This window comes from Aricia agestis, chromosome 1 (genome assembly GCF_905147365.1).
Source record: "Aricia agestis chromosome 1, ilAriAges1.1, whole genome shotgun sequence".
NCBI lineage: Eukaryota > Metazoa > Arthropoda > Insecta > Lepidoptera > Lycaenidae > Aricia > Aricia agestis.
Genome location: NC_056406.1, coordinates 8,053,561 through 8,074,547, shown reverse-complemented (window position 1 = coordinate 8,074,547; position 20,987 = coordinate 8,053,561). Strand labels below are relative to the sequence as shown.

Here is a 20,987-nt window from a genome sequence, read left to right as displayed (position 1 = left end):
AAAACAATAGTAATGTGGAAAAACTCAATTGAAGGCACATAATGTTTAAACGAAAGCATCTAATTGCCTAAACGTCTAAAAGCTACATAGGATATTAAAGAAAACTAACTTTTGGTTAAATTAATAATATTAAGTATGTGAAAATGTAAGATTCTACATCTCTATGTGCTTTAAATATTTAAAACAGTCTGACAGCCCCAACTTATTTAATCCTCAAGCAGGTCGCTGATAAATGCATGGTAAAGCCCTATAACCCATTTGCTGACAGATGACGTGTCATATGTGGGGTCGTGCCATGCCAATATTGCAAGCCGAAAACGCTTTAAAAGGTTTTTTACCTGCTAAGAGTAGAAATAGGAAACATAGATCAACACCGTTTTGATGAAGCATGAAGAAGTATATAATATTATATTTACTTACCCTCGTTTCTGCTGGCAGTAAGTATCCCTTTTTAAGAGCTTTGCAAAGATCTAGACTAATGCCTTTCTTTGGATCAATGACTAGTCTTCCCTCATTTGGATTAACCAACTTCTGTTCTATTGCTTGTACTAGCGGCCATATTTTTCCAGTTTCAGGTTCTTTCACGACAGTACTTGAAGCATCAACGATTCCTTGTTGTATAGCTTCGCCAAGTGTTAGCCGTTTGCGGTCCATGACACTTGTGGTTATAAATGGATCATTAAGTGCCCCAGTCGTGGGATTATAAATACCAAAGTTAAGTGTTTCGATTAAACTGAAACTTTTCTTCGGAGTCATGAGCAGGCCGCTATCTATTGCTGCACTTAAGCTATTGAGCTTAGATGTTTCTGTGTCAACAATATTGCCTTTTTCAGCATCCATGAGCCCTTTGCGGAAAGCCTCGGGAAGTTTAATGAGTCTTTTCTTAAGATTATCTTTAATTAGCGCTGTGTCTGGATCTATATAGCCTAATGAGGCAGCATCTTTTATTGTTAATATTTCGTTGGATTGTGGATCAGTAAAACGAGCATTAGCTATATTCAAATAACCAAGTTCAATAGATTGTTCGAATGTAAAAGGTTCTATTTTATAAATAATTAAACCATTTTCAAATACGAAGCATCGTGATTGCGACCTACCACTTTGAGTGTCTATCAATCCTTTTGCACTTTTATCGACAATACAATCATTAATGCCTACTTCTAAAGGTACATACTTATTTTTGTGTGGATCCTTTATTAGAGCAGACTTAGGGTCTATAAATTCGTATTTAATTGCATCTTCTAAAGTAAATTCTCTGAGTACTGGTTCTTTTGAAATAGAAGAATCGGGAACAAATCTTTTAGCACCAGATTGTAATGTGATAGGTTGTATGACGCTGACAAGCAGACCTTTATCAAAAGCAATATCTAAATTAAAAGTTTTCTTAGCTTTTGTATCTAGAACTCTACCTTTGCTTACATCCACATCGCCTTGTTGTATAGCGGTAAGAAGAGGGTTAAATTTATTTGTGGACGTATCTTTAACAATAGTCAGCTCTGGATTTATGAGACCTATTTCAATAGCTTTTGTAATGTCAATAAATTCATTGGAGTTTGGATCGACTATTTTTCCATTATCGGACCTAAACAAGCCGTTTCTTATGACTTCTTCGAGACTTAGACCTTTCTTGGAAGTAACTATGAGACCACGGTGTTTTGCGTCTAGCAAATTAATTTGATTTCCGTTAGGAAGAATATAAACACTATGAGTTTCATCAACAATACCAGTTTGTATAGCCTCCACTAAAGTAATGTACCTACTAGACGGAATATGTTTAATCAAAGAAATTTCAGGGTTTATAAGTTCCTCTGTGATAGCCGCTTTTAACGATATTTTTCTTTCCGTAACTGGATGGATAAAAACAAGTTCCATTATATTATACATGTCCATGGCCAAAGTTTCATATAAAGTGAAGCCAGCACTTTCTATATCTACAATAAGACCTAAAGTCATAGCTTCCGATAATGTAACTTGTACATCAGACCCTGGTTCTATAAATTTACCAGTTCTTCTATCAACTATTTGGCTTCGACAACACTCAGAGAGGGTTAAAGGTTTTTCTGATTTTTTATCAAAATAGCAAAGATATTTAGGGCTTATTATAGATCGTCTTATTGCTTCATGCAAAGTAATTTTACGACTAGTAATTGGGTCAACTATTTTTCTAGTGTCATCATCATAGAGACCTTGATGAATAGCTCTTTGAAGACTAACTGGAGCTTTACTATCGACAAGAAGACCTATTTCAAAAGCTTTGCGAAGAGTTATTTGTTCATTATCATTATTAATATTTTTAATTTTTCCTGATTTGTCGTCAATAACACCGGTTTCAATAGACTCTAATAATGATATCTTACTCCATTTTCCTAAACGATTATCCTGTATATGAACTGAATTAGGGTCTATCAAATTCATCTTGATTGCTTCGATGAGGGTATGTTTCTTTCCACTTTGTGGATCCATAAACAATCCCGTAATTTCATTATATATGCCCTTTTCAAGTGCTTCAACAAGCGATAGTGGCTTCCGAACTTCAACTAAAATTCCCCGTTCAAAAGCTTCTCGGAAATCTACTCTTTCGTCCCCAAGTGTTATAGTGCCTGTTCTTCCATCTACTATTCCTTTATCTACGGCAAATTCAAACGGTATTACTTTTCCTCCAACATGTACTAGAGTTGACTGGGGATCTAACATACGTTTTCGTATAGCCCTATCCATTTGCATTTTATCTTTACTTTGAGGATGAGAAAACTTCCCAGTCTTAGGATCATAAAAACCTTTAAATACAGCTTCTGGAAGACTTAACTTTCTCTTTGCGGGTAAAATAAGGCCACGTTCTGATGCATCTGTAAGTGAGATCTTATCACCTTGTACAGGATCTCTTACTTTGCCCTCCTTAGAATCAATTATACCAGAATTAATGGCATCTTGCAATGAAATCATTTCACCGGTAACAGAATTTCTCGCTGTTATTGCTTCTGGGTTGATATTGCCAACTTTTATAGCATCATCTAGAGTCATTGCAACATCATTAATTGTTAACAGACCAGAATCTTGATCATAACATCCTTGAACTAAACTTTCTTGTAACGACCATGGCTTTGTATCACTAAACAAATAGCCTTTATCACTGGCGTCCTTAAGATTGTATTGAGGTGACGTTATAATACCTTGCTCTAAATCAATTAAACCACATTTAACAGCTTGCTCAAATGGAATCACCGAGTCTTGCTTATCGTCCTTAACTTTCGTATGCGATGGGTCTACTAATTTCGACTCTATAGCGTCTTTTAATGTTATAGTATCACCAGTCTTAGGATTCAAAACTCTGCACGTATAAGGCGAATAATAACCTAGTTCTATTACATCGAACAATGAGAATGTAACTGTCTTAGTTGCAATAAGACCTCTTTTAAATGCATCATCCAACGGAATGATCTGACCAGTTTTTTTGTCTTTTAACTTACCTGTTTTCGGGTTTATAATTTGGCTATCTATAGCCTCAGATAATGTAATGTATTTTTCTGTTTCTGTATCTTTTATTTCTGATATTGTAGGATGAACTATATTCCTAATTACAGCATCTTCTACTGTTACTAATTGATTTGTCATATCGTCTTTGAATTTGCCGGAATTCGGTTCGTACAGCTCTTTGACAATTAGAGCTTCCATTGAAATTGGTCTTCGGATAATGGTGATAAAACCTTTTTGGATAGCAACTGATATTTCAATTACTTCTTGAGTTTCGATTATAATAATTTCGCCATTACGTATTTCTATAATTCCTCTTTCTAATGCATCAGATATGGAAATTTCCTCATTAGTTCCTGGAACTTTAATTAGTAATGACTCTTGATCCAATAATCCCTTCTGCACCGCATCTCCAATAGATATAACTTCACCTGTATTAAGGTCTTTTATTTCACCTGTTTCTGAATTATATAGTCCACGTTCCAATGCAGATTCAATAGTTACTTGTTCGGGAACTAAAACTTCTTCTGGTGTTTCTACAATCCACCCCATCTGGACACACTCTAAAAAGGGAACTCGTTTACCTGTTTTCGGGTTAACCATATGACCGGTTATTTTATCAATGATTGGTCTAGAAATCGCTTCATTAAACGGAATATAGTTATCTGATTGACTACTCAAGTCTTTCACGAGAATTGTTTTTGGATCGAAAATTTTAAGTCCGTAAATTAACTGTTCAAACGATATTTTTACACCAGTTTTAGGATCTATGAAGATTTGTCTTTCTATATCATACACTCCCATTTCAGCTAATTCTTCAGGAGTAAGTTTTTGCGAAATTGAAACGCTATAGCTGGTTCTTGTTTCTTTCAAAACAATGCAGTTTTTAGAAAGCACATCAACTGTAGCAAAACGACTAATTTGTTCCTGCTCTAAAGCGTCTTGGACAGTGTAAGGAGACTCTACACCATTAACCAAAATACGGCAAACTTTCGGCTCTATTTTACCTTGCGCAATAGCATCAATTAATGTAATATTTTCATACAGAATAGGCTCTGAGTTAGATTTCAATTTTGTGACATTCTGCTCAATAATTTCGTCTATAGCTCGTAATGGTTGTTTTTCCGCATCGATAAACATTGCTGTTATAGTTTTATCTTGAGAATTTTTATCAAATGTTTTTGATGGCCTAGTGTCATTATCTTCGACGAGTTCAATAATTTTGGCATCAGACCTAGTCAATCCAGTTCCCGGACCTCCTTTCACTATATCTATATTTTTAGTATCCGAAACCTTAACATCCGAACTAGCAGTACCTTTGACCGCATCAATAGCTTTAGATACTGCAAAAATAGGTGCGCCAACAACTGCGATCAAACCTATTTTAGCAGCATCGGCTATGCTTATCTTTTTACCAGATTGAGATTTTATTTTTTGAGATTCAGTATCGACTATTCCTTTCTGAATAGCATCTTTGAAAGATATCTGTTGACCGGAATTGGGATCCATAACTGACACCAATTCAGGAGTGAGAATTTGTCGGCCTGTTGTAGTAGAAACTACTTCAATATGTTGTTCAGAAATTATTAAACTTGTGTTTGGATCATTAAATATAACATTATTTTCTGGTGATTTATTTTCTTCATAGGAATGAGGGGACTGCATAGTCTCAAACGATTTTATATTAGATAAACTTTCCTTTGATTTTATGTTTATTTCTTTTGGAACACTTTTGTCAGTTTCATCAATATTCACATTTTCTTTTTCGGTAATACCTTGAAGTTTTGAAGGTACTTTGGTTTTATTATCTGAAATTGACAAAAGAGTTCGATTTTTATCAGACTCAATATTCGTATTTTGACTCTCAAAGTGAGGTTTAATAACTTTAGGCAACTTAGTTTTCTCAATAACATCCGCTTTTGTCAATAATATATCTTCCTCTTTTTTATTTATAGTATCAGTTAAGATTTTATCTTTTTTTGTTATTGAATCTTTAATTGTTACTTCATCTACTTTTCCTTTGGGCTGCGAAGTGTTTTTGCTATTAAAATATAAGGATTGTTCACTTTCGGTACTCATAACTACCGACTGGCTTTGAATATTTTTAGCTTCTACTAATCCAGGTGATTGTTCCCTGTTTGTATGGACTATATTGGAATCAATAACTTTTTGAGTGGGTACATTGGTATCCTTTGTTTCTTCCGGATCGCTTGCTGAGGATATAATTGATTTTTTAATTTTACTGTCATCTGTAGAAGACACATTAGCTTTAGATATTTCAGATGAGGGTTTTGAAGCCTTATTAGGCTTTTCTGTGACCAAAGTGTCTTGTTGAAACTTTTCCGATTTAAACTTATCTTTTTCTGAGATATCCGTTATGTTTTGTACCTGAGGTTTAAGATTCTCAGATTCCTTATTCTCTACAGATTTTTTGTCTTGCTTATTGCCTGCAGCATCATGTAAAGGCTTACTAATGTTACTGGCAACTGATTTTACACCTTGAATCATCGCCATTCCTGCAACAACCGGAGCAGCAACTACAGCTACTAGACCTAATTTTGCTGCTTTTTTAATGTCAATTGACTTACCAGAGTCAGGTTGTTTAATTTTTCCTGATTTTTTGTCCAAGAATCCAGAATTTAAAGCTTCTTTTACAGTCATAGGTTGACTAGACTTAACGTCAAATATGACAGACTCAGGGTTAATTATATTCCTATCAAGAGCTTCTTCAAAGGAAACAACTTTGTTAGGTGATTTAGGATCCCTAAATTTCTGGCTCTTAGTGTCAAAAAGCAATTCAAATGCTTCATTTAAGTCCAACATATCTGTTTCCTTTATGGGAGTAATTTTATTTATTTCTGTTGTAACTTCTGTGTTAAGTAAACCAGTTTTAACTGCTTCAGTAATGGTAAGTATTTCTCCAGTATTTGGATTTGTGAATGTTCCATTTTTAATATCAACATACCCGAGATTTAAAGCTTCATCAAAATTAAAGTTTGTCTTATTAGACATAAATTGTTCTTTCGTTGTCTGTTCATCTTTAATAATTCCCTTTCTTCGTGCTTCAACTATGGACATTACTTCACCAGTTTTAACGTTTTTTACTTCATTGGAATTTATGAGCACGAAATCGGCTAAAAGTTCTATCATTTTAGTAGTAATAGTATGTTGGGATGTTAGGGTTTCTGTAACTGTAGTGACTACTCCACTAATTTCAGTAATATCATCGTCGCGTTTAACAGCGACTAAGCCCTTTTCGAGTGCTTGCTCCAAAGATACGGTTTCCTTGGAATTGGGATCTAGATAAGTGCCTTCGGATAAATTTAAAAGGTTTTCCTGCAACGCTTCTTCCACAGTTTTGGTTGTCACAGTTTGAGGATATGGTATGCCCATTAATAAATCTTTTGATATGGCATCACCTAGGGAAATTATCTCTCCAGTTAGTGGGTGCTTTATTGAACCAGTCTTTGGGTTCATGATATTTTGCTGTAACGCAACTGTAAGAGACATTGCAGCAGGAGGTATGTTACTCTTCTTTTCCGCTAATTCTGGGAATATTTCAGAGTTAACCGCTGTTATAAAATCAATTGGACCTTCACTTGTATTTACCAAATTCTTTTCTGCGTCAATTAAATTGTTTCTTATAGCATCAGATATACTAACGTTTTCACTATTACTTATTTTGACGGATGTCAAGGGATCAACAATATCACAGATGATGGCTTCTCTTAATGATAGATGGCTTCCGGTTTCCGGATGTATAATTTTTCCCGTTGACAGAGAATAAAGACCTTGTTGCAAAATTTCAGGAATTGATAAACCTCTGACAATTGGTATCAAAACCTCGTTTTGTCCTTCTGAATCCAATATACCTCTGTCTAAAGCATCTTTTATGGTTATGACATCACCATGTACAGGATCCCTTATTTTACCCGAATTCGCATCTATCAACCCATTTTCTATTGCCTTTCCAAGGTTTATTTCTGATCCATCTTTGTCCTTACATAACTTAATATTGGTCAAAATTTTAGCTGTGCTTTCATCTAATAATCCCATGGCGACAGCATCTTCAGGAACTAATATTCTTTTTCTTAATTTTTGTAAAACTGTAGGTTTTACATTTTCATGACTTATTTTGGTAACGGATTCATGTGCTTGCCGACCGTATTTGGGCTTAACAAGACTCTTGGTTATTTGGATATTTTGTTGAGATTTAGGTCCTTGATTTGCGGAAGAATTTTCTAAAACATTGAAATTATTTGCTGTTAGGCTGTTTTGTATTGATTCTACTGTTATGAATCCTTCAGATACTGCAGCACCAATAGATAATGGTTTAGAGTTTGTATTTGTTTGTTCTGAGTGACTTAATAGTACTGTTTCAGTAGACGAGTCTGGTGTTTTTTCTCGCATAGATTCTTCGTAATTTTTATATGTTATGGGATCTACTAGTCCCCTTTCATACGCTACTTCCATAGGCAATTCTTCTCCTGTTGTAGGATCTTTTACCATAGTGTTCTTAACTACTTGAATAATTTTTGTAGCGCCAACTAAAGGAGCTCCTATTACGGAAATAAGACCGATTTTGGCAGCATCAACCAAACTTATGTTGGAATTATTACCGCTATTCCTGTACGTACCTTTGCTTAAATCTAATATTCCAGATGAAACTGCCTCCTTCAAAGAAATTTGTTTTCCTGATTTTGGTTCAACAATTTTAACACTATCTTCAGGAATCACTCCTTGTTTAACTGCTTCTATAACGTTTTCAGAATTTCCTGTCGTTGATATAATCAATGCCGTTGCGGGATCATAAATGAGACCAGTACCGACTTGCAATGGTTCCAAACTTGAGGTACTCTCAATTAAACTTTGCTGAGTCGGTTCATTTAGTTCTGATATTTCCATCCTATCCGGCATACCAGCTATAGATGTTATGGTTATAATCTTCTGTGTACTTGTCGAAGACGATAAAGTAACAAATGTAATAAACTTTTTATCAATAGCTTCATTCATAGTCAAAACTTTGTTTTGATACTTGTAATGACCTGTAGAATCTAAAAGATGTAATTCTAAAGCTTGGTGCAGTGAAACTGTTTTATTAGTTTTAGCATCTAAAACTTTAGCCGAGTCTGGATTTATAACATTTAATTTTATTGATTCCTGAAGGTCAAGAACTCTGTCGGTTCCGGGAATAACAAAAATGCCTAAATGCGGGTCATAAAGCTTTTGTTCGATTGCATCCCTGAGCGACCAACCACCTCGAGGGAGTTCTATTGTGTTTTTATTTATTGTTAAAGATGTTACGGATGGATCACTAACAACTGATTTTGATGTGCTCGTTTTATAAATAATATCTTGTCTTGGTTGTGAGTCTTCACGTACAATATAATCAGGACTTTTTAGCGTCTCTGGCTTATTGTCACGGTGTAATTTACTCTCAGGACTTGGAGGTAAATCTTTGATAAAGGATTTTTTTGTTATTTTTAACTCTACTACTTGACCTGGGACTAATTCTTTTTTCGTAACTCTATCAGAAATTCGTGTGACACGTGGTTCATCCTTATCTACACCTAATAAGCCATTGTCTAGGGCTTGTTGAATAGGGAAAACTGTTCCTGTTGTTGGATCCGTAAACGTTTGTGTCGTTTCATCTATAAGACCTCTACGAATTGCTTCTGCAAATGTGATTATAGTTTCAGACCGTCTTACTGTATTTGAATTTGTCACCGTTACATACCGTTTTATAGTTTTTGTTACTGTCTGTAAAGTTAGTGTAATATTTAAAAGAGAATTTAATAAAGCAGCGCCTTCTGGTGTAATCATATTCATTTCTACAGCTTTATTAAATGGAATCGGTTTCTTTGTAGATGATTCCAGTAAGAAACCAGTTTTTGGGTCCAAAATATTTTTGAATACAGCATCTAGCACCGAGAGTTCTTTTTTATTTTCGAAGACACCTATTTTCCTATTAAACATTTCTAAGACTTCTGGTCTAATTATAGACACTTTAGGACAATCTTCAAGGAATACAAAGTCACCACTTTCAGATTTAAGAAAAGTCTCACCATTAGCATATTTGAGGTAACCTTTACTCAACGCGACATTGAATGAAATAAATTCCCCGGTTTTAGGATCCCTAAAGCCATCAATATCAAATATTGACCTTTGCGATACAGATGTTATAAGACCTCGATCTACCGCTTCCGGTATAGAGCAAATTTCACCAGTTAAATTATCTCTAAATCTATTTTCAGGCAGTATTATTCTAGAACCTAATGCTTCCGACAGAGTGAGAAGCTGCCCACTTGTAGTATCAGTAATGCATTTTATATTTTCACTATCAAGTACACCAGCCGAAATCGCTTCTAAAATATTTAAGGGAGTCCTATTCGTTAATGACAAAATTTTACCATCATTTGTCATTAAACCATTATCACAAATATCTTTTAATGTCATTGGCTTGCAAATGTACCCTTTACTCGCAGCTTCTTTGTATGATAATTTATCCTTCGTTATATTATGTATGTACTTTGAGTGCATTGTATTTATTATATTTTTTGTAATTGCTTCTGTCAACGTAATTTTTGTATCATTCTTGGGATCAACTATTTCTCTTACTCCTGGGTTTATTAATTCATTCTGTATAGCAACGTCTAGTTGGAATCTATCACCTGAATTCCTATCCAAAATCCAACCACTGTTATCGACTAAATCTTGATTTATAGCATCCGACAATGACAAAGCGCTAGATTTAATTTTGATAATCTCATTATAGACAAGGTATCCCCTTTGATAAGCTTCCGCAATTGTAATGTATGTACCATCCGGTAGTTTATAAAGTCCCTTTTCTAAATCTACCTGACCACGAGTAAGGGCGTCGGAAATACTCATTCCTTGTGAGAGGGCTTCACCCTTTACAGTCACCTTTATTCGTTTCTCTGCTGGATCCGCAAATCCTTGCTCGGCATCATAAAGTTCTCTCTGGATAGCTTCAAGTAGAGTGACTTCATTTCCGTCTTCAGTCATACCGCAAGGTCCAGTCAAACGAGATGCTAGTTTTGCATCGATGAGGCCTTCTTTCGCTGCCTGTTCAATAGTTATCGTCTTTCTCGTCTCGGGCGATGACAATAATCTGCCTGTACGGACATCTAAAATTCGCATGCTAATAGCTTGGCCGACCGTCAGAATTTCTTTCGTTTCAGGATGTACGATTCCTTTAGACTCGATTATATTAGGTCCTTCGTACATTTTGTGTACACGTTTAAGGTTTCTTATATCGGGTCTATCATCATCTCCAATAATTGTTTTTGTCGTGTAATTAGGAGAGCTCAATTTTCCATTAGTCATTGATTTAGTCTGTACGTGTCCATCGAGTTCGGTCGAATGCGACGTCCGAATGAATCTGAAAAGTTATACATTTTGTGATTTGCCTATTTGCGAAGCAACAATAACAGTTTTACCTATAGTATTTCTCGCGGTTTTTAGTATTAGCTTTCGGAGTAGCACGTATTACTTACTTTTCTGACGTGTAATGGGTTGTGTAGGTGTGCTCCGTTGTTGCGACGTCTTGCATGTTGAACTCTTGACGGAAGGATCGCGCCGAGCGCGGTGCCATTGCCTCAACAAGGCGCTGAAATCAATGTTTATTTATTAAATTATAATAATTATTATTGCTAGTCACGTTATATGTAATAATAACAACAATTGAATCTTTTCAAATAATGACTATTTTATAATGATAAAAAATGGTGAACATTTTGGTCTTTCTACAAGCTATGAAGGTCGATCAAATTTTCATATGTATGTTTGAAAAGAAAGTCATAATGTTTGTAGTTATCACTTAGTATTGAACCTTTCAAATAGTAGACCTTTCAGATTTACGATTTTCCAAAAAAAGGTACTAAAATCTTCTTTCACAGACTAATCAGTTGCTACTTAATCAGTTTAGGTGGTTTTATAAAAAACAACATACCCGACACTCGTACGCGAAATCATACTCGTAGTCGTCCATTATTATCACAACACTAATACACCACTTACAATGTTTACTTCTTTCGTTTAATTAGCATGATTAAAAATTTATATTCACTCAGCAAAATGTAACCTAAACAATTTAAACACAACTTCGCATCAGATACGTTCATATAACATTATTATGTGCTAGTAAATAACTGTATTTTATTGTAATAATCTCTAAAATATTACATAAAACGCGAGTAAACGCCGAACGTACTGGCATGAAACTGAATGAACTCGGAAAAACTGTAAATTGGAAAAATAACACTCGAATTCTAAATATAAATCATTTCGTAACAGCTTCCGTCGAGTCCAGTCGCGGTGGCTAGTTCCGATGATTATTTTATAAACGATGCGTATTATTACCGAATACCGATAACAGCTGTTCGGATGTGTTTTGAGGTTAGGAAAATTCACTGGGCTACTCGATAGATAGCTGGAATGCGCACGCAGCCCACTGCGCCGGTGCGGCGGACTAATTTATGAAGGCGAGAAGATACATCATGCAAGGGATTACCTCCCTTCTTCCCGAAAAGCAGAATCTAAAATTGTATTTCGCGGTTTTTCCACGTCTGTGACCTCCGTTTTTGCAGAGGTGTGAGAGTTCATTGTAGTCATGTCTAAAGCGATGATGTCAATTGCGCTATTGGTCCAATTGCAACGTGGCGCTCATTTTTGTTCGTCATGCTGATCACTCTCGTAGCTCAGGTAAAATTGATAGAGCACGTCTTATATCTGGACGATTTTTAAAAGCAGATAGATCCTTAAGTTCAAGTATACGTGAATTGCATAAATCATTTTAAAGTAATAGATTTTTCACTTTACTCTAGTCTCTACTTTCTTCCCTATAATGCCTAATAATGCCTAATATAAACGCAAACAAGTATAATATTTCTTTTGTATCCAAATTTACAATGATCTTTGATATCATTTACGGTCAAGATATTTAACGAGTTTGGACCAAGGTCGGAAAATAGAAACCCTATAATATGTATTATACTCAATAGTAATTGGTACAAGTTAAATCCTTTTAAGAAGACTAATACGATGGACGATACAGCAGTAATTAAGAAAATGATTGTAATATTACTCTATCCTACGAATAATAAAAACTAATAGATTTTTATGACTTGCAGAATGTTTGAAAATGCGAAAACTCGCCGAAAAATGTTTTAATAGGATCAATACTGCATGCGATAAAAACGTCAAATGAATTTTCCAGTGAGGTCGTCGCCCGAGCCGTGAAGCGTTTCAGCAACTCCACAAAACACCTCAGCGCTATTATTATTTTACATCGAACAACATCTGAATTAATGTCTCGTTTTACGATGCTGAGTTGATGAAATCTTAAGTTTTATAAGAGTTGTTTTTGGCTAGGTCTCGAATTTTTGATGAAAACAAGTACTCGGACTCGGAGTGTGGAAACTCGTTAAGGTCGAGCCTGTTAGCAAACTCATTCATTCAATATTGTGACTATTACGTCCGAAGAAAATAGAGCAGAAATAGTCCATCAAGACGGCCGTGTCAGGTGGAAACCGGATCGCTTACACTTTACATGAATTCACGGTCTGATTGCACTGGAATCCGGTGTTAACGACTGCATTTGCCTCATACATTCAAATTGTAATTCCGTCCTTGTACGTGTCTAACAAAACATGACACAATTTCGCATGAGAAATATCACAATATTGCAAGTAGCTAAATAAAAGCTACTCTTAGCTACTCTCGTACGCTTCTAAATAAGCTAAATTATGTAGAGCAGACATTAAATTCTTATCAAGCTTATCAATGTTCATCAAATTCTAATGGTAATTGCACATTGTGCGTGCTTGGTACGTAAAGGTACGTGCACGCTGCGCACACAATGTCCGCATAAGCGACATAACGTAGAGTAAGCACTAGGCAGGTAAATACACACTACACTTAAATATGTGCTCATTTCTGACAACGGGTGCTAAAATATTTGTATCACGTGTAGAAGCTGGAGACAACTAAATATAAACATTATATCATACAAGTCACACATGAATCATTCGACGTATTGTTGAATGCGTGTTATGGGGAAAATAGACTCAACTCAACTCAACAACAGAAATTGTTGAGATTAAGATATTATTCGTTATAATATGATCTCAAATTATTATCTCTAAATCTCTAAAATTCTTGACAGAGATTAAAACACTAGCAGCACCATATTTCATCGTGGTCAATTGTATGAGACTGTCTCTTATCTCGTTAGTGTAGTATATAATTTATTAGAGTAAAAACAAAATAACGCACTTTAATTTTCAAGCAACATGACATAACAAAGATTTGTCTTTACTCTTTCCTGAACACGTACGAATCTTGGTCACCCACACTTTAGCCTTGACTGCAAATGCCTAGCCTAAATCTAACCTTGGACGAGACCTTGCTTTGGGCGGTTTTTGTTTGTTTATGCTTTATGATGATCAATTCGCGTGCAATGTAAGCCGGTAATGACAATGTATGTGTTCGTAGGATAAATGTATAGCCCTGAACTACACACGCTGTTAATTAGCCCGACGATAAGAGCTGCAGGACTCATTAGTCATTTATGTAGTCTAGACTGGCTGTTCTCGAAAAAATCAATATGTTTTTCGTTCAGAAATGATCATTTCTGTAATCTAGCACACTTTAATTAATTTGTATCAAAATAATCTCAATTATTTAGTCCACGTGCACAGACGTCGCGTTTGTTCAGACGCTGAAAAGCGTTTTGTATCTTATTACTGATATGGTAAGATTAAAAATCCATTACTCCTCGCATTAATAGGAGCAAATGTCATAGGGCTACGAAAATAGGTGGCTGGCAGACGATTAGATCGAACCGTAGAAATAGTGTGCCAAATTTCTTTAAAAGCTATTCGAGAGAGCTGTATTGGAAAAATATAATACGATTCTACCGTCTCGAATCCGTATGTTGTGACTTGTGTTGTTTTGCTTACAGTTTGCAATAAAAATAAATGAAAGTAGGACACAATTTACAAGAACCTGTCCCTTTGTCAACTTTCAAATTGCCTCTTATTATCCTTCTCAACTGAGCTAAAAGTTAATTTCTAATTAAAGTAACTTATAAACCTTTCCTTCTCTGTAAATAGCAATGTGTTTTTATGTAAACCCACGAAATGTAAATACCTCTAATCCTCATACCCAGACATTACCGTGCTCGCATTTTTTCCTGGTAGAGTTCGGTCGAAACAAGGCGTTAAAATATTGTATCCGATTAGGCAACAAATTGACCTAATAATGTCACGTTTCCCTGGGACCGTGTCGAGGACGTTTATTTGCGCGAACGATAACGGGGGGTCGTCCGCGACATATCTTATATTAGCTGATAGAGATAATAATGTATCTACACTGAGATAGCGTTCTTCACGTCTTATCGTTAATTTCGGTGATAATAGTTATGTTTTCAAGAGTTCATATTGATTTTCTACCGTTTATACCGAAGATCTTTTAAGAAGCCGTTGATAAAATTTAATGAGACATTTTTTGTCTCGGATGTTTTTATTGTTCAAGTAATAAAACCAAAATCAGACGACAAGAAAAAAGCTCATAAAATGTTTATGGCTGTTGCTAAACGGTTTGAGCACATAAAAAAAATTGAATTGAGAAACACTGATTGTTTTATCTCATTAACGTTATCTCCTAAATACATGTAATTGCTACCTAACACATGTTTTAAGTTAAATTTAATCTCCACAGATAAAATCAAAATCATAATGAACTAGCGACCCGTCCCGGCTTCGCACGGGTATAAAATATCTCACTGAAGAAATGATTAAAATCGATTCAGTAGTTTTTTACTACCCTTGGGCCGTGGCCCGCATTGGTCGGTACCGCCGCAAAAGCTACGTCCCGCAATTTTTAAAACCGTTATATCTTCGAAAATATTCATTTAAATCATATGCTGTAAAGGGCCATATAGATCTATATTAAATTAATAATGTATTTAAAGTATTTAATTGAATAAGAATTATTGCCGTATTGGTTAAAATCGCCCCGAAAGCCATCACTTGAAGAAATTACAAAAAAAAATGTTATTGTGGGATATCCATAAGAGATAGACATTACCATCGCGGAGTTTTCTGTAGACCTTTTCATAGTGTACAATACTTAGTACATTATTTTGATAAATCTCGTAGGGTTCAGCCTGCGTTTGCAATGTAAGCGGAAAAAAATGTAATTATTTACGACATCACATTAGAAACCCCAAAATTAACAGTATTTCTCCAATTTTATACATTATAATTAATTATACAGTATAATGAATGTTATTATACCTATAAACCTTCTTCTTTAATAACTCTATCTATTAAAGATACAAAATTGCGATCGTTTGGAAATATTGCCCGAACCTTATTGACTGTCTTCAGTAGAAGTTCAGTGACCTGGCCCTTTAGCTAAGAAATCTTCTTTATCGCTTCTCTATAGAAACACCGATCCAAATGTATGGAATTGACAATCGTTCGATAGTATGAAGTTGACATTCGACTCTCCTAATGTTAATTCCATACATTTTGATCGGTGATTCTATAAAGAAGCGACAAAGAAAAAGTCTTAGCTAGTGGCTCTGGTTATGTAGCTACTCAAATGCAGACAGTATTTGAATCCTTTTCCAATCAAACATTCGTAAGAACGACAACAGTCACGCAGTACCTTTTTCGGAATTCAAAATTACCTATATTTTTATAGTCTCTACGTAGAGTCTACGACTTACGAAGCTCGAATCGAAGAAAATCAATAACGTATTAGGCACATCCATCAAATCTAACAAAGTCCTGACATTTATGACTCGCAGAATTTAACTAGGCACTTCGTTTTAAGAAAACTCTATTGAAGAAGGTTACGATTTAAGTTTTGGGTATTGTATATTACGAAAACTTGTTGTGATGGATTATAAAAATATCGTACCTACCTATATACCAATAATATAATGAATGGTAAATAACACTTTACGTAAGCATGAGGTCACTCAGTTAAGTCATTCGGTTCGCTAATCTCAAGTTTAACCATCAACATAGAACATAGCGAATGGTTCGAAACATAACATTTATGTATTACTCATAACATGGTTGAGTGCAACTAAGCTGCGATTTCATTTTATACTATAACGGTAGTCGATAAAACAAGATTTTATTTACTGAAATGTTACATTTTATGTGTACTGAATGCAAAGAAACAAATATATTTAATATCACAAGTAATGGGTTCAGGAAATTCAGAATTGCATTTAGCAATCATAATATAATTGTGTTTTTAAGTGCTTAAGGTGACGCCGCGTTAAAGTAAAAAATCGTTTTGGATATGTTTTAGATCGCTTGCCTTCTATGAGAGGCCGGCGGGACTCTCATAGAAGGCAAGAGCAGCAAGAAATGGAAAGGGCCTAAGCGACAAAATGGTTTTTGTCGCGTATTTGTTTTCGCGTATTTGTAATTGTGGAAGCTTAAATGACTCCTCTGTTGGCAAAATTAGAATCTCTGTTTTTATAGAGGTCTTTTTGATTAATTATTCTGTGTTATAAAAGTTGACCAATCGTGATTGTTGAGAAAAATCGATATCGCTGCAGCCAAATTATCAAGGCGTCACCTTAAGCAATAAAGTTCTGCTTATATTACCTTATAAATAAATGTCGCGCTATAATGCAGTACGACTAATGTGTTTAAATGTAGAGTGCAGTTTTGAAATTAAAATCCACTGACCTACTTTTAAGTGAAAATCGTTAAGAAATCTGTACTGCACACATTTAAACGAGTTGAGTAAGGAAATATTTCAACGATACAAGGAAATATTTTGTATTTATTTTTCAAACTGTTCCTTATGTTTTAAGCATCATAATTTTATCTTAGAAAAATAATATATCAATAAAAAAATTCGTTTTTAGAAATAGGATGGAAAAATCTATTTCCGTTTTTATTAAACAAAATACGTTTATGCCAGTACGTTTAGGAGGTTGTATTAATTAAATGTCTATAGTTAAGTTTAATGCGATTTTTCTATAGCAACAATTATTGACATAATTAACACTTATTGCAATTGTTTAAAACATATTATAATATAGCAAATACGGTTCAACTAGATAAAGCTAAAAGTGCATCGATATCTTGAAAGATAAGATAAACAATATTGTTTTATCACAACACAACACTAGACCTTCCCACGTATGTTTATTGTCACAATCACTCGATATTCGTTCGATTTCGAATCGATTCGCGAATCGCGTTCGAGCGTGCGTCCGTTGCGGGCGTGCACGAGGTACTACGGATAAAATTTCAGTTCAGCGTCAAATTGTTGGTATCTTTTATTCATGTGCAAGTGACGTGACGTAATCGTAAACATTCGTAAACGATTTAGCGACCTTATCCGTTTATGCCTATAACTTGTAGGCCATGGTCATAAGTTCATCGCATAAAACAACCACACACGTTGATTAGAAAATCAATAAATATTTTGCGATACATCATACAGGAAAAATCACGAGCACTTATCTTCACAGAACACTAAAAATATCTCGATTCTCAAATAATAATGAACCTAAGACATTTCGAATGCTTGTAGGAATTTAACGTGCTTGTACGAAATTAACGTTTAAACTACGTGCTTTACATTTTGTATCAGGCATACTTAGAAAGCTAATTTTATACATTTTTTTAACATAATATTAGACTTTAGAGTGAAAACAAAACACAAATACACCGCGTAGGTTGCTAAAGTTTGCTTTAGTTTATAGCGAACCGGAATTTTATCGCATTTCTTTTTATGGTCAAGATTAGAAACAGATTACACTATGTTTAACAACCACAATCAACATCGATAGGTAAATATTATTTCCGCCGTTTTATAATATTCGTTTTATACTAACCTTAAAATGAAAAAATGCTATAAATTTCGAGGTGAAATGCCTCCCAGCCTTAGCATATTTTTTCCTCATATTAAGCCCATTTTCAATATGAGAATTGAGACCTTAGAAGTTAGACCAACCGTTTTCAAGATGTCTAAGGAGGAGAAGCACTAGGCGACTTATGTTTTTGTTGCTATTGAAGCAACCTTTTTACTGCGTTTTTTGTAACACAAAATCGACTTCAGTTTCATTTTCATCCGAACTCTTTAAATGTTCATTCCTTTGAAACGATCGACAAGATCAATTGAATCTACTAACAATAGGTGCTTATGTACTTATTTTTAGCGATTGCAAAATTCGCAAATACAATTATTCTCAGACTGGCAGGTAACTACGCAATTCTAGCACGAATATAGAATTTATTATCGACCCACGGCTGAACAAGCGCCTTGTAGGCGTACACTCCATATAAAGGACCTAAAATTACGTGCTTGTCTGTTGGTCTGTTGCCAGTTGCCTAGTTCTAAGAAGTAATGCAACTCAAAATCCTTGTACCTAATTATTATTTCTAATCTATAAAATCAATGCAATCAGACAAAATATATTAAAAAGATATTTATTGTACTCGCCAGAAAAATGTGCCCTCACAAATTTCCAGTTGGTAAAGTAAGAATCGAACTCACAAACACCACAAAATATAAAAATTCATGTGAGTAAAAAATTCAACTTGAATTTGAATGAGATGTGTAAATTTATTCATTGATTAGCATAAAAGATATAATGAAGCTGTACTTGAACTCATCTCCGAATTCGTTGTCTTAGTTTACATTAAGTTTTGTTGTTCTAAAGTTTATTTAGATTGAAATCCCCCAACGAAAAAGTTTAATACCTACTTAAATTATTTTATTACAACCACTATCTTGAGCTTATAATATTTCTTTAATGATATTGCAACTACTGGTTTACAATTTCCTAATAGGTAAGTATTTGTAAAGAAGGAAGGAAACTCTGAATAAAAATACTGCAGCACAGAAATTTTAGGTCAAAACCGCGACGCTTGGCTCGGCTCGAAGTAAAAGGATTTGCTTCAATGCTACCTCAAGAGGCTCGTGTAATAGAGGCTAGATATTTTTCCTAATTTGTTATTCAAAGCCGAGCGAACCGACCGACCTCCCTCGAGGTTAACTATGACATAATATACGACATCGTGACATCACTCCTTGCTGGAATCCTATAAACTCGAAACTTATCTACTCAATCAATCCTCGACTCTGTCACACTCGTCGTAAAGTTTAAATTAGTTTCGTGGTGTTACAAAGAAGCACCATGATAAATTGGACGTTCGTAAATTGACCAAAATGTTCACAACAAAATTAATATGATTAGCTTAGCATAACACGGTAGGTATAACACACTTTATTTGCAATGATGTAATGCGGTGCCAAGTATAATAATTTTATACATTAACTTTATAATAACAGCAACATTTTAATCAAGGCTAAAATTAAGCGTCATTAAAGACTTTCCCGAAAAAGATAGCAAAACCTTAAATTTTTTTTTCTTTGTATTACTTATATCGTTTTATAAGATTTTACATTAACACTATCTAAACAAATAACTAAAAACATAAGTGTGAGCCGAGAAGCCTTATCAGTTTTCAGCCTCACTTGAATGCTAAACTGGACACCGGCCAAGTCAACGGCTAACTTTAATTAACTTGGCGTCGACTTCCTAACTTTTAACTTTATTAAAGTTTATATTTACTTTTAGAACTTCTTAAGAATTTTAATGCAACTTACCCACCCTGCTCTACCCTACCTACAATGTAATTGCAATTGAGTGTGTTAAAAAGAAAAGCGACTCACCAGTGTAACAATATCTCCGGGGTTAGCGGCCGCGATCCTTCTCAGTCTCTCATACAACAGGTCCAACAGTCTTTGGTGCTTAGCGTTCAGTTCGTCCAACTCCCGGGCGACAGTTTCCGCGCCGGACGGAATTTCCGCGCCGGGGACGACGTCCGTCCGGCCGCGGTTCCGCATCCGGTCCGCCATCTCAATGTCCGCCTGCCGCCGCAGCTGCCGCGTGTCCAGCGATGGGTGGATCTCCTCGCATAGCCACTCCACGTACCGCTGGCATCTCGACGTATGTATCTAGTTCGTTAGCGCAGGTTAGGGATTAGTCGCGAAGACCGCTTTTGAATATACGCGATTTTAATACCAATAGACGGTTCAAAAGCAGCCTTCCTGTTAAATTAAAGCATTCATATTAATAGTCCTTTCGTTCTCCTTTCAAACTTTTAGATTTAAATTAACATATACTTTTATACTTTCGAATGTCCTTCAGACGTCCACATCCGCTATCGACTGTCACACGGCGCGCATATCTATATTTTTAACACTAGGTCCAGCTATCATTACGGGGCGGGGAACCATGCTGGGAGGCCTCACAAAGCGTGCAACACCCAGCGTGCCGACTCACACACCGACCGTGCAATGTCCTGGACTCCAAAAGCGGAACGTGTATTTTTTCTAGAAACTGCTACAGTGAAACTCGGAACCCTCATGCAAAACAACTTTTAATATTCACAACGACTACACACACAAAATTAATTTGTATTTTGACAACGTCGCGCGAACGT

The 20,987-nt window shown here is 35.2% G+C and overlaps 1 protein-coding gene across 11 annotated transcripts in view; it reads right to left on the bottom strand.

Moving 5' to 3' along the window:
• LOC121727179 (microtubule-actin cross-linking factor 1) overlaps positions 1–20,987 on the bottom strand; it is a 204,574-nt gene that overhangs the window by 46,349 nt on the left and 137,238 nt on the right. For 10 of the 11 annotated variants that reach the window (XM_042114938.1, XM_042114865.1, XM_042114892.1 and 7 more), the window contains 3 exons: positions 20,215–20,499; positions 10,989–11,101; positions 421–10,873 (listed from right to left, as the gene is read on the bottom strand). In XM_042114938.1, the coding sequence (XP_041970872.1) occupies positions 421–10,873; positions 10,989–11,101; positions 20,215–20,499 (10,851 nt within the window). The remainder of the gene's footprint in view (positions 1–420; positions 10,874–10,988; positions 11,102–20,214; positions 20,500–20,987) is intronic. The other variant, XM_042114947.1, reaches the window with a different exon arrangement.